The following is a 26,512-nucleotide window of genomic DNA, read 5'->3' as shown; positions in this document are numbered from 1 at the left end:
AAGAGAAAAACCACAGTGCTTAGCAAATGACAGATCCATAAGACTCAGGGCAGCACCTGAATCTACAAACGCCATGACAGGAAAAGACGACAGTGAGCAAATCAAAGTTACAGACAGAATAAATTTAGGTTGCAAATTACCAACGGTGACAGGACTAACAACCTTAGCTATACGTTTAGAGCATGCTGAGATAATATGTGTAGAATCACCACAGTAGTAGCACAAGCCATTCCGGCGTCTATGAATTTTCCGCTCATTTCTAGTCAGGATTCTATCACATTGCATTAAATCAGGTGTCTGTTCAGACAACACCATGAGGGAATTTGCGATTTTTCTATCACATTGCACCGAATTAGGTGTCTGTTCAGACAACACCATGAGGGAATTTGCGGTTTTGCGCTCCCGCAACCGCCGGTCAATTTGAATAGCCAGTGCCATAGTATCATTCAGACCTGTGGGAATGGGAAAACCCACCATAACATTCTTAATGGCTTCAGAAAGGCCATTTCTAAAATTAGCGGCCAGTGCACACTCGTTCCAATGTGTCAGCACGGACCATTTCCGAAATTTTTGGCAGTACACTTCAGCCTTGTCCTGCCCCTGAGACATAGCCAGCAAGGCCTTTTCTGCCTGAATCTCAAGATTGGGTTCCTCATAAAGTAAACCGAGCGCCAGAAAAAACGCATTAATATCAGCCAATGCCGGATCTCCTGGCGCCAGCGAAAAAGCCCAATCCTGAGGGTCGCCCCGTAAGAACGAAATAACAATTTTTACTTGCTGAGCAGAGTCTCCAGATGAACAGGGTCTCAGGGACAAAAACAATTTACAATTATTCACAAAATTCCTAAACTTAAACCTGTCTCCGGAAAACAGTTCAGGAATCGGTATTTTAGGTTCTGACCTAGGATTACTGATAACATAGTCTTGTATGCCCTGCACACGAGTAGCCAGCTGGTCCACACTTGTAATCAAGGTCTGGACATTCATGTCTGCAGCAAGCATAGCCACTCTGAGGTAAAGGGGAAGAAGAAAAAAAAAAAAAAAAAAACTCAGAATCTTCTTTCTTATAATCCCTCTTCTGCAATGCATTAAACATTTAATACTGGCCTGGCAAACTGTTATGACCCCAATGGCGAGGGTCTCAGAGGAACGTGGAAGTCTGCAGAATACAAAAATCCAGCTCATAGGGCAGTGGTAGCTGGGTTGACCATATATCTACTCCTAACGCCAACACTAGAAGTAGCCGGGGATCATTCCTACGTTGATTCTAGATGACACGCTCCAGCCGGAGAATCTAGCTACCCCTAGTAGAGGAAAACAAAAGACCTTTCTTGCCTCCAGAGAAGGGGACCCCAAAGCTGGATAGAAGCCCCCCACAAATAATAACGGTGAGGTAAGAGGAAATGACAAACACAGAAATGAACCAGGTTTAGCACAGAGAGGCCCGCTTACTGATAGCAGAATAAAGAAAGGTAACTTATATGGTCAACAAAAACCCTATCAAAATCCACACTGGAAATTCAAGAACCCCCGAACCATCTAACGGTCCGGGGGGAGAACACCAGCCCCCTAGAGCTTCCAGCAAAGGTCAGGATATATATTTGGAACAAGCTGGACAAAAATACAAAACCAAAACAAAATAGCAAAAAGCAAAAAGCGGACTTAGCTGATATAACTGGAACCAGGATCAGTAGACAAGAGCACAGCAGACTAGCTCTGATAACTACGTTGCCAGGCATAGAACTGAAGGTCCAGGGAGCTTAAATAGCAACACCCTTAACTAACGACCCAGGTGCGGATAAAAGGAATGACAGAAAAACCAGAGTCAAAAAACTAGTAACCACTAGAGGGAGCAAAAAGTAAATTCACAACAATGGAGGTCGCTGTTGCGTCACAAAACTTGTGACTCAGCAGCGATCTCGCTAGCGATCTCGCTATGTGAGACGGGGCCTTAAGTCCTAATGCACAGGACACATGTCAGGGTTGTAGCGTCCTGACAATGACCTTATTGTTCACCAGCTTTCATCAAAGCTTTATAGCTGATAGGAAACCACTGGAGCCCAGTCCATCATAGGATCATTGTCCTCTGCAATTGGGGTTATCAGTTTAGATACTGCAGTTTTGGTTGTCAGGGGGGATACTGCAATCGTGTTTGTCAATGGTGAAATGAATTATAATTGACACAGTCTATAAAAAATCATTATTGTTACCTTCTGGTACTTCTGGATTTCAGCTTTTCCTTCTTGCAACTTTTCAGAATCTCTTGAATTTAAATATATGAAGTCTTTACTAATGTAATTCTAGTATTTTGCTTGAAGTCTTCATTCCGTATTCTATGCCAAATCTGGTAATTTTCCTGACCTATAATATCACAGCGTACCATAGCAATTGGTAATATCCATATAATTATTATCAGAATATTAATATGGAATTCATGTCGGGAATAATAAAACAATAGTAAATGATAATACATTATTAACCATATTCTTCATGTGATTGAACATTTTTTATGTCAGTGCAAAGTGGAGATGTGGTTTGGCTGTGTGAGAGGCGTCCGACAGATCTCCACTTTGCACTGACAAGGGGCAGTACCCTGAAGCACAGTGTCTGCAAATTGAGATTCTGCAAAATCCAAGTAGAAAACAGAAGCAAATGACATAAAGTAAAATAAATCAATTTTATTAACACAAGAATATAAAATGGTACAAGACCAAAAAAAATACAAATAAAAAATGAATATACAATACAAATAGGACTGCCTGGTCACATAGTACACCCACAGGTAGCAAATATCATAATGAGCAACTTAACCATCAGATTCTCAATACAAGTCCATCTGTGATCTTTTTATAATAAGTTGATTAATCTGTATCTAAAGCTAGAATAATGTCTAACAATGTGTCACAGGGAAAAACAATTTATATTCCGCATAAAAAAATGCTATATCATCTAAGCGCCCATAATAGACTAATGTCAATACGTTGCATCTCAATACCACATAGGTGACTTTACTGATGTTCACTGCTACTCACTCAGTATAAATCCTAGTTGATTAGCTCTAAATAAAGTGCATAGTGCTTAAGCACTATGTGGTATTGAGATGCAATGTATTGACATTAGTCTATTATGGGCGCTTAGATGATTTAGCATTTCTTTTATGTGGAGTATAAATTATTTTTCCCTGTGGCACATTGTTAGAAATTATTCTAGCTTTAGATACAGATTAATCAACTTATTATAAAAAGACCACAGATGGACTTGTATTGAGAATCTGAGGGATAAGTTGCTCATTATGATATTTGCTACCTGTGGGTGTACTATGTGACCGATTTTGATTTATTTTACTTTATGGCATTTGCTTCTGTTTTCTACTTGGATTTTGTGTGATTTTGGGAAGTGCCAAAATTAAGCCTGTTGTTTGTAGGTGTATCAAATTGAGATTCTGGTTTGGCTATTATCCTAAGTCATGTGACAAGGCTCGTTAAAGGGTCGACATTGACTTGTAAAATTGCTACTTCCAATAGGTGGCACTAGAGTTCTAGTTTTCGTCCTCTCTGAAGAGACAATTTGCATATACAACCTTTTGACACTGTTCCGGGTTCAATAGTGGTGTGCTTCGGTCCCCTAGTAATTGGGACAGGAAGGTCAAGTGAGAAGATGTACAGTAGGTGTTTGTTGTGGCCCAATTTCAGCTTGCCCACAGCCTTGGCCTCAGCATGCACCATCAGCATCACGTCCACTTCCCCAACTCTTGCCACGGAACTTGCCCATTTTAAATGGAGTACAATATTTCCCACGTTCACTACAAATGGCTGAATTTGGAGCAAACGTATATGTGATCAGTGTGCGTAAAAACCACAGTTTAAAATATCTGGACTGTAGGTAGCCATTTCTTTTTTTTTTTTACCAAGCTGTTGTAATTAACTAGGGTAAGATACAGCAAAAGCAGTTCAATGGAGCCCCCAAATGCCACAATTTTAAGGCCACAGATAGAAGAGGCGCTTGACAGAGATACCACACTGTTCAACATGTGGCCTGTAATTTTGTTTTTTTAAAACAAAAATACTATATAGAACTAGGCTAACACACCGCCAAAAAAGGTGAATGTAGGCCTGAAATGCCCAAATTTGTAGCCCACAGATAGATCAGGTGTCTGACAGAGATACCAGTGTTCAATATGTGGCCTGTATTTTTGTTTTTTTACAGAAAAATACTGTATAGAACTAGGGTAACAGACAGCAAATACAGTGGAATGTAGGCATGAAATGCCCAAATTTGTAGCCCACAGATAGATCAGGCATCTGATAGTGATATAGAAGCGTAAGGCTATGTGCACACATCAGGATTTCTGGCAGAAATTTTCCTGACAAAAAACAGACATTTCTGCCAGAAATCCGCATGCGTTTTTTACCGCGATTTTACCGTGTTTTTACCGCGATTTTACCGAGTTTTTGACGCATTTTTTGTGCGTTTTTTTCCAAATGCATAGAATTGCAGGAAAAACGTGGAAAATCCGCAAAATTAATGAACATGTTGCTTTTTTTACCGCGATGCGTTTTTTTCGCGAAAAAAAAACGCACCATGTGCACAAAACATGCAGAATGCATTCTAAATGATAGGATGCATAATGTATGCTTTTTTAATGAGTTTTTATAGCGTTTTTATCACGAAAAAACCTGAACGTGTGCACATAGCCTTAATGTTTTTCCTTCTGTTGCTAGAATTTGCTCTTATAATGTAGTAGTTTTGTAGTCTCCGATTCAAGGATTTTATAAATCTTATCTTATATGTTTTCAATAGTCAGCAAACAACATGTTCTGGGTACGTGGGAAATAAAGGTCAGCATGACCTGGGGTAACAAGGGGGGGCTACATGAGTTACATTTGCTGTAAATGGTATAAAATACTGCCTTTTATTCCATTAAGGCTACTTTCATACTAGCGTCGTGCATTGCACGTCGCTATGCGTCGTTTTGTAGAAAAAACGCATCCTGCAAAAGTGCTTGTAGGATGCGTTTTTTCTCCATTGACTTGCATTAGCGACGCAGTGCGACGCATTGCCACACGTCGCAACCGTCGTGCGACGGTTGCGTCGTGTTGCGTCGGACCGTCGCCAGCAAAAAACGTTGCTTGTAACGTTTTTTGGTGCGTCGTTCCTGTCTTTTCTGACCGCGCATTCGCGGCCGGAACTCCGCCTCCGCCTCCCCGCACCTCACAATGGGGCAGCGGATCCGCTGCCCCCGTTGTGCGGCGCTTGCACAGTATGCGTCGCTGCGCTGCAATGTCGTATTGCGACGTGAAGTGCACGACGCTAATGTGAAAGTAGCCTAAGACAGAAAAAGTGATTTCCTCACAACCTGTGTGCATTCCTTTCTCCAAGCGCTTGTAAATCTTGAGGGCGTAACCTCTTAATTCAGCCTCACTGGTAATCTAATCTGTCATATCTAACTTTGAGTCAGAACAAAAACAGCTACAACAGTTTTGGCACCCAACGCGAGGCCGTGGTAACCAGCCTATTCGGAATCCGTATGTGGGAGTTACCTGGGAGATTGGAGATGCAAAACCCAGCTGCAGCAAGGTGAGAAATTTTATCCTTACACCTTGTTTTGCACTTGCAATCTCTCTTATCAATCTCTCCATATCTCTGGGTAAAGGCTGTGAACACAGTTCAAGAACCAACATCACCAGTGAGTTTTGTGATTTTTGTCTGTTTATGCCCGTAAGATAATTGTTATCTGTATTATCTGGTTGTATATGGTACAGCTGGGACAGACTCTGTGCAGTATTGTTGTTTTGATCTTTTGGTCATTTCGGATTGACAGTACATTGTATAGGGCTGTTTCTGTGGTTTATGTAGTTGGTGTTCTCAGAGTGTCAGTGGACACTGCCACAGTTTTCATAAGTTGTGTTAATTCCTATTTACAGTAGGCAGGCTGTGCAAATCCTGGTATGTATGTTTATGAGAACCTCTGAGTGATTGCGTATACAGGACATAAATAAGTCCCTGATTGATGAGGGGGACCGTTAGGTGTGGTCCTCAATATTTGACAAGAGGACCTTATTCAACTCACTTTGAGCTGAATCAGGCGGTGTGATTAAGATAAGGGATTTAGTTATTTTTGTAAAATCAGCTGATTTCAGATCGTTGAAGAAAAGTTAAAAAAGAAAATCCCGGAATGAGCACGTATGAATGAATCAACACACACCATTTTTTGAAGGGTGCAAAGGAGTCCTAGGGGTACTGTGTCAAGAGGCAGAGCCCTGCAGGATTTTTTCATGGATTCCTAATACTGTTACTTTTCCAATTATTGTGGAAGGTCCAGGACAGATGCGTTATAGATATTTTAATCTACATCTGAGATGGAATGAATTGAGTGATGATATAGCCTATGTTATATGTGATATGACATTAGACAGTTTCCTGTGGGTCATTCCATATCAAGTGATCCAAATATGAATATTTTTTTTACCCGACGTCTTTAGATTTTTTTTATTTTTTTGTTTTATGAAGTACAACTTTAGTTAATTACAAATTAAAAGTTTAGAATTTTTTTCTTCATCAGTTAATTTTTTACAGATTTTTAAAGTTTTAAAAAAGCGCAGATTTTGGCCTGGTATGGCTTTACATTTTTTATCATATCTCGGGCTAGAATTAAGATATAGAGGTGGGAGAGGCATCATTTTTCTCAGAACGGTACCGGCTTTCATTTGATATGTCACAAGACTATGTTTCTTTATATTTTGTTTTGGTGAAATCAAATTAAACATTTTGATGTGCAATTCTGAAAAAAACGTATGTTTTAAAATTATGAAAACATGCATGCGTGTTATTTGTGTCCTTATTTATATTTGTACAGGGATTCAACTTGGGACCTATCAAATTTGTATTGTTTTTTTAAGCCTTGAATCATCTGATTTTATGTTTGTGTGAGTTTCTTCCCTTTTTCTTTTCAAATTACAACTTACTGCATTCAACATTTATATGTAACAATAAAGAAACGCAAAAAACAAATACCGAAGTGCCAGAATAAATGCATCTTAATCATCATAACACAACTTGCTCAGCATTTTCAACCTGAATTCATTGAACAAGCCAAAAGAAAAAACGTGATCATATCCTCAAGTGTGATTTTCTAAATACAATCTGATCCTAATTATATGTTAACCCCTTCCCGACCCATGACGCCACGTAGGCGTCATGAAAACCCGTGCCAATCCGACCCATGACGCCTATGTGGCGTCATGGAAAGATCGCGTCCCTGCAGATCGGGTGAAAGGGTTAACTCCTATTTCACCCGATCTGCAGGGAGAGGGGGAGTGGTACTTCAGCCCAGGGGGGGTGGCTTCACCCCCCCGTGGCTACGATCGCTCTGATTGGCTGTTGAAAGTGAAACTGCCAATCAGAGCGATTTGTAATATTTCACCTAAAAAAATGGTGAAATATTACAATCCAGCCATGGCCGATGCTGCAATATCATCGGCCATGGCTGGAAACACTAAGGTGACCCCCCCCCACCCCACCGATCGCCCCCCCAGTGCACCGTTATAAGGACCGGTCCCCTCCGTCCGCCTGCCGGCTCCCCCGTCCTGCTGTCCGCTCTCCCGTCCTCCTGCCCGCTCCCCCCCTGCTCCTATGTCACCCCCCCGTGCTCCGACGCCCCCCCCGTGCCCCGATCTCCCCCCCTTATACTTACCGAGGCTCCCGGTCCCCGTCCGCCTCCATCATGGGCGCCGCCATCTTCCAAAATGGCGGGCGCATGCTCAGTGCGCCCGCCGGCCGGCAGATTCATAGAGGTACATTTTGATCGCTGTGGTAGGTTCTATCACAGCGATCAAAATAAAAAAATAATACATAAACCCCCCCCCTTTATCACCCCCATAGGTAGGGACAATAATAAAATAAAGAAAATATATTTTTTTCTTTTTCCACTAGGGTTAGGGTTAGAACTAGGGTTAGAACTAGGGGTAGGGTTAGGGGTAGGGTTAGGGTTACGGGTAGGGTTAGGGGTAGGGTTATGGCATGTGCACACAGAGCAGATCGGCCGCGGATCCGCAGCGGATCGGCCGCGGATCGGCAGCGGATCGGCAGCGGATCGGCCGCGGATCCGCAGCGGATCCGCAGCGGATCGGCCGCGGATCCGCAGCGGATCGGCCGCGGATCCGCAGCGGATCCGCAGCGGATCGGCAGCGGATCGGCAGCGGATCCGCAGCGGATCCGCAGCGGATCCGCAGCGGATTGGCCGCGGATCCGCAGCGGATTGGCAGCGGATTGGCAGCGGATCCGCAGCGGATTGGCAGCGGATTGGCAGCGGATCCGCAGCGGATTGGCCGCTGCGAATTCGAAGCAGTTTTCCATCAGGTTTACAGTACCATGTACACCTAAGGAAAACCAAATCCGCTGTGCCCATGGTGCAGAAAATTCCGTGCAGAAACGCTGCGTTGTATTTTCCGCAGCATGTCAATTCTTTGTGCGGATTCCGCAGCGTTTTACACCTGTTCCTCAATAGGAATCCGCAGGTGAAATCTGCACAAAAAAACACTGGAAATCTGCTGTAAATCCGCAGGTAAAACGCAGTGCCTTTTACCTGCAGATTTTTCAAAAATCATGCGGAAAAATCTCACACGAATCCGCAACGTGGGCACATAGCCTTAGGGTTAGGGTTGGAATTAGAGTTAGGGTTGGAATTAGAGCTAGGGTTTGAAATAGGGTTAAGATTAGGCTTGTGGTTAGGGTTACGGATAGGGTTAGGGGTGTGTTGGGGTTATAGTTGTGGTTAGGGTTGGGATTAGGGTTACGGTTGGGATTAGGGTTAGGATTAGGGTTGGAATTAGGGTTACGGGTGTGTTGCGGTTAGGGTTGTGGTTAGGGGTGTGTTGGGGTTAAGGTTGTGATTAGGGTTATGGCTACAGTTGGGATTAGGATTAGGGGTGTGTTGGGGCTAGTGTTGAAGTTAGAATTGAGGGGTTTCCACTGTTTAGGCACATCAGGGGTCTCCAAACGCAACATGGCGCCACCATTGATTCCAGCCAATCTTGCGTTCAAAAAGTCAAATGGTGCTCCCGCCCTTCCAAGCCCCGACGTGCGCCCAAACAGTGGTTTACCCCCACATTTGGGGTACCAGCGTACTCCGGACAAACTGGGCAACAACTGTTGGGGTCTAATTTCTCCTGTTACCCTTGCAAAAATAAAAAATTACTTGCTAAAACATAATTTTTGAGGAAAGAACAATTATTTTTTATTTTCACGGCTCTGCGTTATAAACTTCTCTGAAGCACTTGGGGGTTGAAAGTGCTCACCACACATCTAGATAAGTTCCTTCGGGGGTCTAGTTTCCAAAATGGGGTCACTTGTGGGGTGTTTCTACTGTTTAGGCACATCAGGGGCTCTGCAAATGCAATGTGATGCCCGCAGACCATTCCATCAAAGTCTGCATTTCAAATGTCACTACTTCCCTTCCGAGCCCTGACGTGTGCCCAAACAGTGGTTTACCCCCACATATGGGGTATCAGCGTACTCACAACAAACTGGGCAACAAACATTGGGGTCCAAATTCTCCTGTTACCCTTGTGAAAATAAAAAATTGCTTGCTAAAACATCTTTTTTGAGGAAAGAAAAATGATTTTTTATTTTCACGGCTCTGCGTTGTAAACTTCTGTGAAGCACTTGGGGGTTGAACGTGCTCACCACACATCTAGATAAGTTCCTTGGGGGGTCTAGTTTCCAAAATGGGGTCACTTGTGGGGGGTTTCTACTGTTTAGGCATATCAGGGGCTCTGCAAACGCAACCTGACGCCCGCAGAGCATTCCATCAAAGTCTGCATTTCAAAACGTCACTACTTCCCTCCCGAACCCCGACGTGTGCCAAAACAGTGGTTTACCCCCACATATGGGGTATCAGCGTACTCAGGAGAAACTGGACAACAACTTTTGGGGTCCAATTTCTCCTGTTACTCTTGCAAAAATAAAAAAATTCTGGGCTAAAAAAATATTTTTGAGGAAAGGAAACATTTTTTATTTTCACGGCTCTGCGTTATAAACTTCTGTGAAGCACTTGGGGGTTCAAAGTGCTCACTGCACATCTAGATAAGTTCCCTTGGGGGTCTAGTTTCCAAAATGGAGTCAATTGTGGGGAGTTCCTACTGTTTAGGCACATCAGGGGCTCTGCAAACGCAACCTGACGCCCGCAGAGCATTCCATCAAAGTCTGCATTTCAAAACGTCACTACTTCCCTTCCGAACCCCGACGTGTGCCAAAACAGTGGTTTACCCCCACATATGGGGTATCAGCGTACTCAGGAGAAACTGGACAACAACTTTTGGGGTCCAATTTCTCCTGTTACCCTTGGGAAAATAAAAAATTGTGGGCTAAAAAATCATTTTTGAGAAAAGAAAAATTATTTTTTATTTTCATGGCTCTGCGTTATAAACTTCTGTGAAGCACTTGGGGGTTCAAAGTGCTCACCACACATCTAGATTAGTTCCTTGGGAGGTCTAGTTTCCAAAATGGGGTCACTTGTGCGGGAGCTCCAATGTTTAGGCACACAGGGGCTCTCCAAACGCGACATGGTGTCCGCTAACGATTGGAGCTAATTTTCCATTCAAAAAGTCAAATGGCACGCCTCCCCTTCCGAGCCTTGCCGTGCACCCAAACAGTGGTTTACCCCCACATATGAGGTATTGGCATACTCAGGAGAAATTGCCCAACAAATTTTAGGATCCATTTTATCCTGTTGCCCATGTGAAAATGAAAGAATTGAGGCTAAAAGAAATTTTGTGTGAAAAAAAAGTACTTTTTCATTTTTGCGGATCAATTTGTGAAGCACCTGGGGGTTTAAAGTGCTCACTATGCCTCTGGATGAGTTCCTTGGGGGGTCTAGTTTCCAAAATGGGGTCACTTGTGGAGGAGCTCCAATGTTTAGGCACACAGGGGCTTTCCAAACGCGACATGGTGTCCGCTAACGATGGAGATAATTTTCCATTCAAAAAGTCAAATGGCGCTCCTTCCCTTCCGAGCCTTACCATGTGCCCAAACAGTGGTTTACCCCCACATGTGAGGTATTGGTGTACTCAGGAGAAATTGCCCAACAAAATTTAGGATCCATTTTATCCTGTTGCCCATGTGAAAATGAAAAAATTGAGGCTAAAATAATTTTTTTGTGAAAAAAAAGTACTTTTTCATTTTTACGGATCAATTTGTGAAGCACCTGGGGGTTTAAAGTGCTCACTATGCTTCTAGATAAGTTCCTTGGGGGGTCTAGTTTCCAAAATGTGGTCACTTGTGGGGGAGCTCCAATGTTTAGGCACACGGGGGCTCTCCAAACGCGACATGGTGTCCGCTAAAGATTGGAGCCAATTTTTCATTCAAAAAGTCAAATGGCGCTCCTTCCCTTCCGAGCCCTGCCGTGCGCCCAAACAGTGGTTTACCCCCACATATGAGGTATCAGCGTACTCAGGACAAATTGGACAACTACGTCCCTGGTCCAGTTTCTCCTTTTACCCTTGGGAAAATAAAAAAATTGTTGCTAAAAGATCATTTTTGTGACTAAAAAGTTAAATGTTCATTTTTTACTTCCATGTTGCTTCTGCTGCTGTGAAACACCTGAAGGGTTAATAAACTTCTTGAATGTGGTTTTGAGCACCTTGAGGGGTGCAGTTTTTAGAATGGTGTCACTTTTGGGTATTTTCAGCCATATAGAACCCTCAAAATGACTTCAAATGTGAGGTGGTCCCTAAAAAAAATGGTTTTGTAAATTTTGTTGTAAAAATGAGAAATCACTGGTCAAATTTTAACCCTTATAACTTCCTAGCAAAAAAAAAAAATGTTTCCAAAATTGTGCTGATGTAAAGTAGACATGTGGGTAATGTTATTTATTAACTATTTTGTGTCACATAACTCTCTGGTTTAACAGAATAAAAATTCAAAATGTGAAAATTGCGAAATTTTCAATTTTTTTGCCAAATTTCCGTTTTTTTCACAAATAAACTCAAAAATTATCGACCTAAATTTACCACTAACATGAAGCCCAATATGTCACGAAAAAACAATCTCAGAATCGCTAGGATCCGTTGAAGCGTTCCTGAGTTATTACCTCATAAAGGGACACTGGTCAGAATTGCAAAAAACGGCAAGGTCATTAAGGCCAAAATAGGCTGGGTCATGAAGGGGTTAAAAACAAGATTAAAAGAACCAATATTTTTACCACCTATTTATACATGAAACAATTTTTTTTTCTACTATATCACTAAACATGTAATTTCTGAAGTGTTTAAGAAGAATAGTCCAGTAGTTAAATCCTCGTACTATAAAATATGAACTAATCAAACAATTAATAGTAGGTTTTTACACTGGCCTGTTATCATCAATGTGTCCCTTCTAGCTGGTGAAATGTCATCTTGCCCATAAGCGCTTACTAGCAATGGGCGTCTCCTTCTGTGTCAGAGTTTGTGCGGCTGTCATGGTGCTCGGCTCCACCTGAGTTATATCTGATTTTTGTTCACTTTTACAATGTCTGATTTTCTTGGATACACAAAGGACGGCGCTGGACCAGAAGGTGCAGAAAAGTCCTTTCTACGTCTTCATTTTCACAATCTTTGGAGAGTCCAGTAGCCGTCAGCGCTGATCATATTCACAGGTCACATCACCAGTTGTGTCATCCATTGCTGATCTTGTGCCGCCTTCTACCACGTCATGGACGTCACTGTCTTTATTTCCACTACATGTGATGACAGTCCGGTATTGCCGAGTCCCTGTGATGGGTTCTGCTTCCTGTAACCGATGTTATAACAAACTCTCCTCCTCTTCATAATCCTGGTTTGTACAATACATGAACTGGATGTTAAGAGTATTTTTCTCCCTCCATTTGAGGAGTTGCATCGGTGTTAAGATTTGGTGTGAATACGGTCTGTGGAGGCCCGAGCTGCCGGCCTGTCATCTGCTCTGCAGTCACTGTCTACCTCTGGTCATCCTCAGCCCTAACAAAGCTTCTCCTCTGTCCTCTCATGCTTCTAAGCTCTAACATAATAAAATAATACAGGAATATCTAACAATCATGGATTATTTGGTAAATATGGACCCCACACTTCTACACCACAGGCTGAACAGACCTGAAATCAAGATTTTTGAACTGACACTGTAATAGTTTTATTTTTTTAAATATGATCCCATCACGATCCCAGCTTGTGTTTTGGTGCAGAAGTGGCTAGGAGCAGAACAGGCACACGTGCAGTTTTTGAAATTTTTAAATTAAACGTTTTTTTCGGAAATGCGTTTTAAAGTTTTGCGCTTGCGTTCGAATAGGTAAAATATTATTAAAGATACTCTTGTGACATATCTGATGAAAGCCTGTACAGTTCTGAGTAGAATGGTGTTTATTTTGTTTCTCTATCTCTTTTCTAGCCTGAGTTATGGGGAGAAATATAAAGGCAGGCAACACCGAAATTCGCACTTTTTCCGAACTTTGAAAATCAATAAAAAATAAAAAAAAATATCTAGAATTTTTTTTTCTTCACATTTTGCATTCTCTGACACACTATTACCAAAGAACAAAATCTCAAAAGAATTTAAAATATAGTGGTAAAAATCATTGGTTCACTTGACATGGAATGACCCCTGTATGCATTTGGCCGGACGCGGTCAGGGTTCGGTATTTCAAATTATACAGTGATCTGCCCCTACAGTGAAGTCCCTTGGTTTCCAGAGGAGGATGAAGGTTTTGCAGAAATTGATTAAGTCTGAGAACTGCTGCATGGAAAGTTTCTTTCCTGTGTGAAAGAAACTGTGAGTTCTTATCTCCGCTCCTACATGATTGGAAGGGGGGGGGATTCAAGATTCTCTGTATTTCTGTCCTTGGTGTAATACGCACTGGGAGATTTGTGTTTTTAAAGCAACAGTACTGAATTGAAGTAGAAATAAATATTGTTAGTTAAAGTTGAAAGTAAAATATGGTGCCTATTTATAGGTAAACTTGTAAGTGATTGTCTGGTCATCAATGTGTTTGTACCTGCTGCCAATTGTGTGATTGAGGATCAGCAAAAGGGGGTAGCCAACTGCACGGCTGATCTAGTAGGTGAGAGGCCTGAGCCTTCCTACTTTAGTGAGCAGTTTTTATTGTGGGTGAGAAGCCTGAGCCTTCCCACTGTCCATGGAGCTGGTCTAGTAGGTGAGAGGCAAAGAGCCTTCCCGTTACACCCTGCAGGTCTACCGGGTGAGAGGTAAGGAGCCTTCCCGCTACACCTTAACATGCTCATTCTGACTTGCTAAGTGTGGCCCGTAGACAAGGTCCAGGCACACTGAGAGGGCATTTACAGAAAGGTGAGCTGTCTGGAGAATAAGTTGAAGCCATGTGCAACTTGTTCTGTGTGCAGTCAGGGCCTCCAATGGGATCCAAAACAGCTTTACAGATAGGAAAGGAAGCAGTGAAAGACGTGGGACCAATATTTAAAAAGGCGAACATGCCAGAGTGTGGATGTTTGGATGTACAAAAATGTCACAGTTTCAAGGAAAAGAATAGAGGTTGGATAAAAGACAATGGAAGAGAGCAACAAGTGAATAAATGGTGTTGTGTGGCAGAGTTGACTGTGTCAACAGTATGGAAGTAAAGAGACCACAGTGGGATGTAAGGTGTATTATGACTGTTTTGATGCACAAAAATCTATGAATATGACTGCTAGCGCCCCACCGCTGTTTAACCAGAGACCCAGACAAGACAAATGGACTTGTAAACACTGTGGTCAGCCAAACCTAGACAGGAGAGATACTTGTATGACCTGTGATGCAACCCGACCTAAGCAGATTGCACGAAATCCTGTCCGGACAAGATCACATGTAGTGACAGAAGAAGCTGTCGCAGTAGTGGGGGCATTGACCTTTGGGGAGGATGCTGACAGTAGTCCTGAGAGGGAGGAAGTTGTAGAACATCATGTCACCCCCACTGACCATCCGGTCTCCTCCACTACCAGACCAATCACCAGAGAAGCTTCCACATCAGGACCAAGAAGGGTGACTAGGGTAAGACAGATACAGGAGTATTATCCCTGGAGCCCCTCTGACCAGCTAGCTATGCTAAAGCAATTGCCTGACCCTGAGAACCAACCTTTCCCGTTTTACAGACAAATAAAGGAAATACAGCGGGCATATAGGTGTACCTGGGCAGACCTAGAGAGTTTGGTGAGTGTAAAGGCAGGTGACGTACTAGGACATATAATTAAGACACATACTGATGTGGCAAACGATCAATCATGGGGCATGGATGACAAATCTGCAGAGCTCCAAATGCCACACTGTTTGCTGTGATTACCTTGAGTTGTTGCTCACACGTTGCACCTATGTTTGTTTGAACAATACAGACTTGACACTATACTCTGGTTCAGCTGCCTTATTTGTCTCAAGCCAAGAGGTTCCTAAGTGTACCACTATAGTTGTTACAATAACAGCACAATATGTTACATCAAATGTCAACTTATAAGTCAATATTACAGTTTTATACTAACAAAAGTCTATGTTTTCTTGACTAATCAGAAAAACACATATTCAAAAGTCATCATATATATAAGAGTCAATGTTTCCTGGCTTACTGAAAATAGACGTCAGGTTGATTAAGATAACATGCTGTGTCCTTACAACACCCTAGAAGGCACCAGGTGGAGTGCCTCATAAAAAAACACTCCTAAAAGCTTTGCACAAAGTATAAAGTCAGGAAAAAAATTATAAGGCGGATCAATCATTAACCCTTGAAGGCAACCACTGGAAGGCCTCATTCAAATATTGAAGATTAAAAACACTTTATGTGCTGCTGTCATCTGGTAGTGTGGAAAAGTGGTGGCTAATCCAGGCTTTGTTCATTTTTGAGAGGGAGTCTGTCAGCATTCTCTGCTGGGAAAAAAAAAAAAAAATGTTCCAGCTCCAAGCTGGAGCTGGAACATTTTTTTTTTCCACTAATCTCATCTAGTCAAGATCGGGTTCCGTGCTCTGCTGGAAATGGTGAGCTGACTTTTTTTCTCTTTTTAGCATTCTCTGCTGACAATCGAAAGCTCCTGTCTGTTATGACCATTCCGTGTGGAATTTTTGATGTTTAAAGCGGATGTCCACTTCTTGGACAACCCCATTTCACTAGAAAGGAGAAGACTTATCCAGCTTCTATTCCACAATTCCAAGACATGTTTAAAATTAAGAATTCTTTATTTGTTCCAATTTAAAATGTAGTCACATCAAAAAGTATTTTTTCTTACTTGGTTGAAACAAGTAGGACAAATGTATTTAAGGATCTTAGGGAACATAGGGACAAGACTAATAGAATACCAAGGCGTTTCGAAAGCAAGACCTTTCGTTAAACTTGGTTCACTGTCTCCACTTTTGGACATATCAAACTATAAGAGTAAGGCAGAGAGAAGCCACAGCAATAGCTTCCTGTTCATGTTCAATACATCCAAAGGCAGAAACAGTAAAAGCCAGCGCTGATTGGGTGCAAGGATCGTGTCAAGACCACAGGAACGGAACTGGCATGGAAAGTGAGTATGAGTGTTTTCATTTGAAATAGGCCAAGCATGATAAATGACAAGGGGTTGTCCTAGTAATGGACAACTCCTTTAAGAAATACAATTTTTGGTTAAAACATTTCCAACATTCTGAACATGAAAAAGGATTCTCCCCCTCGTGACTTCTCTGATGTTAAAAAGTTGATCTTAGTGTAAAACATTTCCTAGATTATGAACATGAAAATGTTTTCTCCCCTTTGTGGGTTCTTTGGTGTATAACAAGATTGAATTTCTGATTACAACATTTCCCACATTCTGAACAGGAAAAAGGCTTCTCCCCTGTGTGGGTTCTCTGATGGTTAACCAAAGCTGATTTCTGATTAAAACATTTCCCACATTCTGAACAGGAAAAAGGCTTCTTCCCTGTGTGGTTTCTTTGGTGTATAACAAGTTTGAATTTATGGTTAAAACATTTCCCACATTCTTGACAGGAAAAAGGCTTCTCCCCTGTGTGAATTCTCTGGTGGTTAACCAAAGCTGATTTCTGTTTAAAACATTTCCAACATTCTGAGCAGGAAAAAGGCTTCTCCCCTGAGTGGATTCTCTGGTGCCTAACCAAATCTGATTTCTGTTTAAAACATTTCCCACATTCTGAACATGAAAAAGGCTTCTCCCCTGTGTGGGTTCTATGGTGGTTAACCAAAGCTGATTTCCGGTTAAAACATTTCCCACATTCTGGACAGGAAAAAGGTTTCTCCCCTGTGTGGGTTCTATGGTGGTTAACCAAAGCTGATTTCCGGTTAAAACATTTCCCACATTCTGGACAGGAAAAAGGTTTCTCCCCTGTGTGAATTCTCTGGTGGTAAACCAAAGCTGATTTCCGGATAAAACATTTCCCACATTCTGAACATGAAAAAGGCTTCTCCCCTGTGTGGGTTCTCTGGTGGTTAGTCAAAGCTGATTTCCGGTTAAAACATTTCCCACATTCTGGACAGGAAAAAGGTTTCTCCCCTGTGTGAGTTTTTTGGTGTCTAACAAGATGTGATTTGAGCTTAAAACATTTCCCACACTTGGAACAAGAAAATCTTTTCTCCACTGTGTGAATTTTTGGATGTTTAAGGAAAGACATTTCAATGGGAAACCAATTTCTATATTCTGAACACGAAAATGGCTTTTTTGATTTAGGAGAATTTCCGTTTTTAATGATTATTTTGTGACTTTGATTTTCCTTAGCAGTCGGTAATGAATCAGAGGATAGGATTTGTTTCGAAGGATCAGATGACAGATCTTTGCTGTGAAGGGATGATGGTATATCTGGAATAATGGCATTCACTTCAATTGTATCCTGTGGGGTCCCAATATCATCGAATTTAAAAACTGACAATGTCAGCTGTCCCTCTGATCTTCTGGTACAGTACTCTGCCAAGCATAAAACAAATGATTATTTTTGATTAAAATATCTTTGAATGTCATTTAACATTTCTATTGAAGACACCAAGACAATGACAGTTCACAGTCTAATAGAAAATCTCATACGATGATCCAGTGGAGCATGGTGTTCAACTGTTTGGTCATTCTACCTCCCAAATATAGAATAAAAAGCCACAAAGAAGCGTTATGTTGACAAACATAATACCAAAAAAACCTTCTCCCTATCTCATAAAAAACAAGTTCCCACTCAGGTACATCATCTGTCAGTGAAAAAGGAGATGTTTCCACATTATTAGTGTTTCAAAGGCTCTTGAAAAGCAACATGGCTTCCATAAACCAATCTAGCAATATCCGCTCTCCCAAATTCAAATCTCCCCCTCACTTCTGAGCCTTGCAGTGTGCCCAAACCACACAGCATAAAAAAAACCTTCTGCAGGCATGTGTCAGCGGCAGCACCTGCACTGAACAAAAATCGCATGTGTAATTATACATGCATTTTTTTGCTGTTTGCCTGAAGTTCCTAAAATAAAAAATCTGTATGAAAATGGCGTTAGTCGCGCCTGCGCAGTAGCAGTTATCGGTGATCTGATAGCTGCTATTGCGCATGCGCCTCCATCTTACTAGACGGAAAAAAAATCCTCCTGCAAGATAACACTGCTGGCGCCTGCACAATAGCAGCTATTGGCGATCGGAGCGCCATCTTAGAGGAGGATTTTTTTTCTCTACCAAGAAGGCGCAGCCGATGCCTGCACAATAGCAGCTATCAGATCACCGATAGCTGCTACTGTGCAGGCGCGACCGGCACCATTTTCAAATGGATTTTTTTTCAAAGATATATATATAACATTTATTATGTGAAGTAGGGGGCAGGTCAGTGAGGGATCAGTGACCTGGCAGAAGCCATACAGATGAATACCTAATCAAAGCACCACAAGAAGACCCCCACAGGCCGCCTGAAAACAGAAAATAAGGATTAAATAACCACCACAAGACAGATTTCATCAACCAAGGTATCATTGTAATCAGTATAACGGCACCAACCTGACACTGTCTGTAAGTTACTGTGCACAATCCTGCCAACAGGTTCCCTTTAAAGAGTGATGAGTAAGATAATCGCTGGAATCAGGAAAACGGAGTACATAGAGCCAAGCCTGTTCGTGGTGGCCATCTTTTGAGCTGCCAGGTGACCCTGAACAGTGACCCCATTAGTTTGTGTCTGCAATCTATTCCAGTAAGGATCTGGATTCAAATACCTAAATTCCAACTTATAATGTCTGCAAAAGGTATTTAATATAGACTAAGTTGCGGCCCTGCAGATCTGGTCTATGGAAGCCCCAGCGCTCTCTGCCCACTAAGCCGAGATTGCTCTCAGCGAGTGAGCCTTGAGGCTTTCTGACGGAGTCTTTCCTGCTGAGACATATACTGTGCTAATAGTTGACTTTATCTATCCATCTAGCTAAAGTAACTTGTAATGCCTTCTTCCCTTTGTTCCTTCCAGCCATCTGGACGAAGAGGTTAGAGTCCACTCTCCAGCTCTCTGTGAGCTTTAAGTATTGAAGAACTGTCCTTTTAACATCCAACGAGTGAAGAGAGAGTTCTTTCTCAATGCTGTAGTTTTGGCAGAAAGTTAGTAACACAATTTGTTGAATCCTGTGGAAGTCCAAAACCACTTTGGGAAGGAAGGCAGGATCCAGTTTTAAGACAATACAGTCCTCTTAAATCTGTAAATATGGGTCTCTTACGGATAGGGCCTGAATCTCGCCAATACGCCTTGCCGATGTTATTGCTACTAGGAAGAGAGCTTTGAAAGTTACCGACCTTAGGTGTGCCTGGTCTAGTGGCTCGTATGGTTTTTTGCATAGTTCGTTCAGAAGCAAGTTGAGATCCCAGGGGGCACTGAGCTACGTATTGTGGGCCTGATACGCTGAGTAGCTTTAATGAATCTCACTACCCAGGGATGATTAGCTAGCAAAAATTCAAAAAAGGAACTCAGGGCTGAAATATGTACCTTCCCCGTACTAGGCCTCAGACCTTTATCAAAGCTAGACTGAAGGAAGTCCAGAATCTGGGGAATATCTGGACCCTGAGAGATGGATACTGGGACTGTACTTTGTGAGCAGAACTTCTTCCAGACATTCCGATATATCGCTAAAGTTACCGGCTTCCTGCTCTTTTCCATGGTACAGATGACAGGTTCCGACAACCCTTTTGACCTCAGGATCCACGCTGACAGCTGTAACATCTCTGGATTTTGATGAACTAGAGGGCCCTGAATTAAGAGGTCCGGTCTTGCTGGTAGAAGAATTGGGTCTTCCAAGGCCAACCACTTTAATGGAGAGAACTAGCTCCTCTTTAGACTATTAAGATTACGGATGCCTGGCTCTCCTGGATCTTCCTCAGGACTCTCGGTATTAAAGCGAGTGGTGGGAAGGCATAAGCGAGCCTCATGTTCCAGCTCTGTGTCAAGGCATCTATTCCTGTCGGGTTGTCTCCTGGATTTAAAGAGAAAATCATTTTTGTTTTTGTATTTTTCCTTGAGGCGAATAAATCTATTTTCGGTGTCCCCCAGTGTTGGGTCAGCTGGACAAAGACCTCTTGGTTTAGAGACCACTCTGAAGGTTGAACCTTCTCCCTGCTTAGAAAGTCTGCCAGCTGATTTTTTTGAGCCTTTCAGGTGTACTGCCGTGATTGACTTTACTGTGAGTTTTGCCCAGGAAAATATTGTGTATGACAAAGCCTGCAAGGGACGGTGCCTCGGCCCTTCCTGATGTAGAACTAAGGCTACGGTTGTTGAGTTGTCCGAGAAGATCCTGACGTGTTGATTTTGTAGCTCTTTCTGGTATCTCCTTAGTGCTTCCCAGACTGCTCCAAGCTCTCTGTGGTTTGAGGGCCTGTTGCGTACTGATGTGGGCCAAGTTCCTTGGAGGTATCTTCCTTCCATGCTAGCCCCCCAGCCTTTGAGGCTGGCATCTGTAGTGATGTTCATACATGGAAACACTCTCCAGGGTCTTCTTCTCTCGAGGTTTGTTGTACTGGTCCACCATGACAATGACCGCTTTACTTCTTTGGATAACCGCATCTTGTTGTCCAATGATGCCTCTCTGCCGTCCCATGCTGAAAGGACCTCCCATTGTAAGCTCCTTGAATGGAACTGACTCCATTGGACACTGGGAATACATGAAGTCATCAGACCCAGAACTCTCATGCCTTTCCTTATGATGTATTTCCGTTTCTGTATCGTCTGAATTTCCAACCTGAACCCCGAGAAATGCCTTCTTCCTTTTTGGTCTGAAACTTGATTTTTATAGATTTATTAGCCACCCCAGCCTCTCCAGCACTGACACAGTTGTTGTTAAGCATTCCTCCATCTGTTGTGGAGAGTCTGCCACTAGCAGCAGGTCATACAAGTATAGGATGATGAGAATGTTTCTTTCTCTTAGAAAGGCCATAACTTCTGCCATGAGTTTTGTGAAAGTGGTGGGGGGAAGAGAGACCGACCACCGAGTGGTGGAAGAGAGACCAAATAGCAGGCACCTGAACTAAAAATGCTGTATTCTCCCTTGATCCTTAATAGCGAACCTGAGGTATTTCTGATGTGATACATGGATAGGTACTTGGTAATAAGCAGTTTTTAAATCTAGTGTGCTCATTACCGAGTCCCTCTTTATCAACGGTATGACTGATTTGAGAGACTCCATTTTTAATTGTTTGTAGGCCATCCACCGGTTTAGTGGTTTGAGATTTATTATTGTCTGATATTTTCCTCCTGGATTTTTTATAAAAAACAGGCTTGAATAATGCCCCTGGAACCTTTGAGAATGAGGCACCTGAACTATGGCCCTCAACTATAAAAGGTCCTGTATATCCCTCAGAAGTCTTTGATGAACTGCTGGGGATGGGGTCTGGGTTAGGCAGTATCTCCTGGGGGTAACTGGGTGAGCTCTATTCTGTACCCCTGCGCAACTGTATTCAGAATCCATGGTGTCACAGAGATACTGCGACAGAGCAGTGCCAGAAGACCACAGCGTCAGATGGCTCCTGCTTCGTCGCTGAGAAGAAGCACTTCTCTCGTGTATTAAATGTGTTTGTTTTCTTTCAGCACGACAGGGGTTAATCAGCCATGTGGAAATCCCTGCATTCAGCTATGCTCGGTTAGCTACTCATCTCTCCTATAAAAGCTAGGCGTTCTGGCCAGATCCTTCTCTGAGTTAGCACTTGCTATATAGACCTGTGTTTGGAGAGCTGGAGGAGTTTATTGTGCGACAGTTGATTGCTTTGTACGCTTGGAAATTCCTCATCCTTGCCTGCCTTATTTTCTTCCCCCATCCTTCACACCCTGGTGAATACCTCTATTATTTGTGAGCATATATTTTGTGTGAGTGGAATTTTCTTTTACCTTCGTCTTTGTTCCCCTGTCTGTCAGGTTGGTGTACTGCAGTACATGGTAGCGCCTCTCTTCCCCGGGTGGGGGACAGATGCAGGGCTGCAGCTAGGAGACAGGGCAAGGGCGGAGGCCCCAGTATCCTCACCATCTGAGGTATCCCGGGGAACAGGGCAAGCTAGGGTGCCCCCTAGTGTTAGGGCCAGGAAATGTGCCCCTGGTCCCAGTTTGCTCGCCAGTCCAATCATGACACATGGATTCTGGGTGATCTCTCACCATCCTTCCAGGAAGCACTGGAGTCTCCTCCCAACCCTTTTGGTGTCATTGCCTGCTGTGTCTTGGCCTTTGATCCTGAAAGTAACTTCTACTCTTGCTGCCTTTAGGGTAACTCCACCTACCAGACTTAGCCTATCGTCTATAGTCATGCCTGGGGTGGGAGAGAGTCCTCCTAAAGGACAGCATCCTCTTCGGCTTTTCTTCAGGAAAGCCTTTCTTTTCATCTGACGCTTTTTCAAGTAATTTGTCCAGTACCGGTCCAAATAAATGTAGGCCAGAGAAGGGTATTAAACAAAGCTTGTTTTTTGACTGGTTATCCCCTGTCCATGATCTAAGCCACACAGCCCGCCTCGCTGCATTGGACAGTGCATTGTTTCTTGCAGAAAAGCGGACCGATTATGCTGAGGCATCTGCCATAAAGTCGGTCGCCATTTTCAGTAGTAGTAATGAACTCAGAATTTCGTCTTTGGGAGTTTTGTTCTTAATCAGATTTTCTAGCTTGTCAACCCATAGACTCTTCGACCTGGACACTAAAGTAGCCGCTATATTCGCTTTCAGGATGGCCGCCAATGACTCCCAGGCTTTCTTGAGGAGGTCCTCCGATCTCTTGTCCATTGGGTCTTTAAGGCCGAAAGAGTCTTCGAAGGGGATGGCAGTTTTCTTGGAGACTCTAGCCACGGGTATGTCAATTTTTGAGTCCTCCACCTTCATGGTATTCCTGATGGCTTGCAAGAGCATGTTGGTGTTTTCAGAAGATAATAGATATCTTCCATTCTTCCAGAAGAACTGCTGAGGAACATTCGCCTTAACCCGAATCTGAATCGGCATAGCCCGACACCTCTCCTTCCTCAGAGTTTGGATACAAATCTCATCTGGATCTCTTAAGACGGGGTAATTAGTGCTGATACTGTAGTCTGTACCACCTCTCTGATTATGGATTTAATGCTGTTCAGTAACAAGGTCTGTTCCTCTTTAAGTAACCCAGATTTGCATCCTTCGCTTAGTTTTTTAAGATATCCTTCTGGGAGTCTGGCCGAGCATCGGGGCATCTGCTAGTCTTCCGTTTGGTCGCTGCACCAGATCGCTTAGGTGCCTCCTTATCCTGAAAGAAAATATATAAAGAAGGCCCTGTAGCTTTGGATCCGGTAACCAGCTAGGAGACCCCATCTACACCCTAAACACATGGTCCAGGGCTAGCTCTAAGGATTGGAAATCAGGACGGCTACCACTCTCCATCTTTACTGAGTAAAGAGTGCTGTCAGTTGTTCATATTTAAGTAGTCCGCCTTACCTAGCTTCAAAACATCTGATACATCATCCTTCCGAGCCAAGATTGTGTTGTTCCCGTTGTCGCAGATCTCCGGCCCGTACTGCGCACGCTCCATGTGGAACGCATGCCGGCTGCCATCGTGATCATAGAGACCAGTGCTCTGTCTGAAACCACGCCTCCAGACGCTCCCGGCACACCGCCACAGAGTGCCTGAATTCCGGCCAGACTGGGATCCCCAAACACGCCAGGATCCTGTAGACACTCCCCCCAGTAGTCGCCACCAGCGTGCCTCCCGATGACACGGCGCGCCAGAAATTCCAGGCACGAGACATCGGCCAAACCTGCAGCCGGTACAGCAGATGCTGCCCAGAGCCTCCGGGAGGGATGCGGCAGAAGTCAGGAGCACACAGCTCAACCAGGCTATGAGGGACCTCCCTTGGTATCAGCGCCATTGCAGTCTGCCGTGGACCGAGATTCCACCACCCAGAGCCCTCTAGAGAGGGATGCAGCTGTTCCCGGGAGCCTCCTGCTCAACCGGGCTCTGACGCCCCGAGGGATCGTCAATACACAGATATTCTTCGCACCTCTGTGCTCCTGTGCGTCTGTCCCTGATAGGGACAGGAAAAAAACTGGGGTGGTGGTGAGGGGCTATTTAACCTCTCCTGTGCTCCTGTCCCTAATAAGAATATGAAGGACAACCTCCTGGCAGTGCTGTCAGGAGGGACGTCCTGGAAAATAGGGTTTATATTTTGAAACAAATTATAAAATTATCCCCACATAAAATGACATGTCAGATTTGAAAAATGGGCCTTGATTAGGAACATAAAACTAGCTGTAGGAAGTGGTTAAATCAGAGTATTTTGGACACTAACTACTGTAGTTGAAAATTTAAACGATAGTCAAGAACACATCTACTGAAATGATCAATCTCAACAGTCTTATTCAGTAAAATATGAGTAACTAGTGGTGAAACCTCTCTGGGGTTATTACAGTACGGGGCTCGGTGGCTCTTGGCAATCTAAACGATCATCGTAAGGGCCATTATTTTCTGTCAGATGAGTTTCAAGAAGAAATATTAGATCGACAAAGATAAGAGTAGAGAAAGTATTAGCGCCCCCATTTCAGGAGAGATTGTGCAATAATCTGAATTCCTTAGGATTGAACACTTAATGCAATTTATCATGTGGAGTGAATCCATGTAACCAGGGCTCGAGCCATGCCAACACATCTCCTGCAGGCGTGAATAAATGTATATTACAGCCATCAGCCACACACAGCTTACAGATATATCATGCTACTGGTGTAATGTGTTTTATGTAGTTTATCGCGATCATGTTTGAAGTTAGTTGGTTTTAAAAGAAATTGAAAAGTCAGAATAAAGGGAAACTCTGCTGTTATTGTACAGAAATTCACACTTGGCTTCACTGCACATTCAATGTTGTCGATCATAAAAGCGAAGTTTGGCCAGAAAGACTGGACCTGGTCTTGTAGGGACCATATGATCACATTCAGCAGCACAGAAGGGGGAGAAGGTAGATTCATCCAATAAGATATCAGGATTATAGGAAACCAACAGCATCATTACACTCTGCTTTCTCTTACAGGCCCATTATAATATTTTTCTTCATGTGATTTTCTAACTTGTCAGCACATTCTCAGTACGCTGTCATTTGGCTTTCTAGTTTACAGATCTGGGCAGGTAAGAGTCAGCGTCTTCTAATTCAAGGAAATAGGTGAATCCCCAAGGTTATAAATTCTATAGAAAAGGATTTCACAATTTCACAAAGTAATTTAAACATTTCCAAATGGAGGAGAATGTTGTGGTCTAGAGGCAAAATGGTGATTAAACTATTGTGATACGGCCGCACCACACCACCGATAAAGCAGCCACAGGCGATGACTTAGAAGCATCTATGACTTCTCTGCATTTAGTGGTTACTACTCACCTGGGTAGTCATATGTAGGAATCTCCTCTTTACACCGCTCATCACACCTCACATATGTCTCTGTAATATTAATATGGGTCATATCTTCACCCTGAAACAAATATTGTAAAAGTCACAGGCAGATGGAGAAGTCACATCTATGATCAGCGCTAATCCTGCCATCTCCACTGTTCTCATTACACAAGTATAAAACATAAAATACTGGTGGATAAAACAAGACTGAGCACAAGACCTTCACAGCCGTCTATACATCATAGGGGAGATCTCATGACACCTTCTCTCCATCTACCTGATGATCATGAGGAACATTGAGATCTTCTTGTTTACAGTCCTGTGGAAGAAGAAGACAGGGACATCTCTCTGGTGTTGTCCTCTTACTGGATAGATCTAGAGGAAACACATACAGGGACTGAATTCATTCTTTACATACAGATAATTATAGGCCGTGTGTATTTAGTCCTGTCTATTACCTGGTGATGTGAGGGGCTGGGGAACCTCCATCATGACGTCACTGTACAGATCTTTGTGTCCTTCTAAAAACTCCCACTCATCCATGGAGAAATAGACGGCGACATCCTGACACCTTATAGGAACCTGACACATACAATGATACCGTCATCCCCCTGATCACTTCTTACTGTATAATATCCCAGCATTCCCAGCAGTGTCACCTCTCCAGTCAGCAGCTCAATCATCTTGTAGGTGAGTTCTAGGATCTTCTGGTCATTGATGTCCTC

General features: G+C 43.1%; 2 protein-coding genes across 2 annotated transcripts in view; both read right to left on the bottom strand.

Moving 5' to 3' along the window:
• LOC143767631 (uncharacterized) overlaps positions 1-26,512 on the bottom strand; it is an 850,082-nt gene that overhangs the window by 468,735 nt on the left and 354,835 nt on the right. The gene's annotated exons all lie outside the window — the stretch shown is intronic.
• Positions 16,161-26,378, bottom strand: LOC143767068 (uncharacterized). The gene is made up of 4 exons (XM_077255090.1): positions 26,246-26,378; positions 26,065-26,162; positions 25,776-25,866; positions 16,161-17,891 (listed from the first exon to the last, which is right to left on the bottom strand). Exons 1-4 carry the CDS (start codon positions 26,376-26,378, stop codon positions 16,702-16,704), a joined length of 1,512 nt encoding a protein of 503 aa, XP_077111205.1. The 3' UTR covers positions 16,161-16,701.

Source organism: Ranitomeya variabilis, chromosome 4 (assembly GCF_051348905.1).
Source record: "Ranitomeya variabilis isolate aRanVar5 chromosome 4, aRanVar5.hap1, whole genome shotgun sequence".
Lineage (NCBI taxonomy): Eukaryota > Metazoa > Chordata > Amphibia > Anura > Dendrobatidae > Ranitomeya > Ranitomeya variabilis.
Note: the sequence above shows the minus strand (reverse complement) of the source record. Positions and strands in the feature narration are given on the sequence as shown.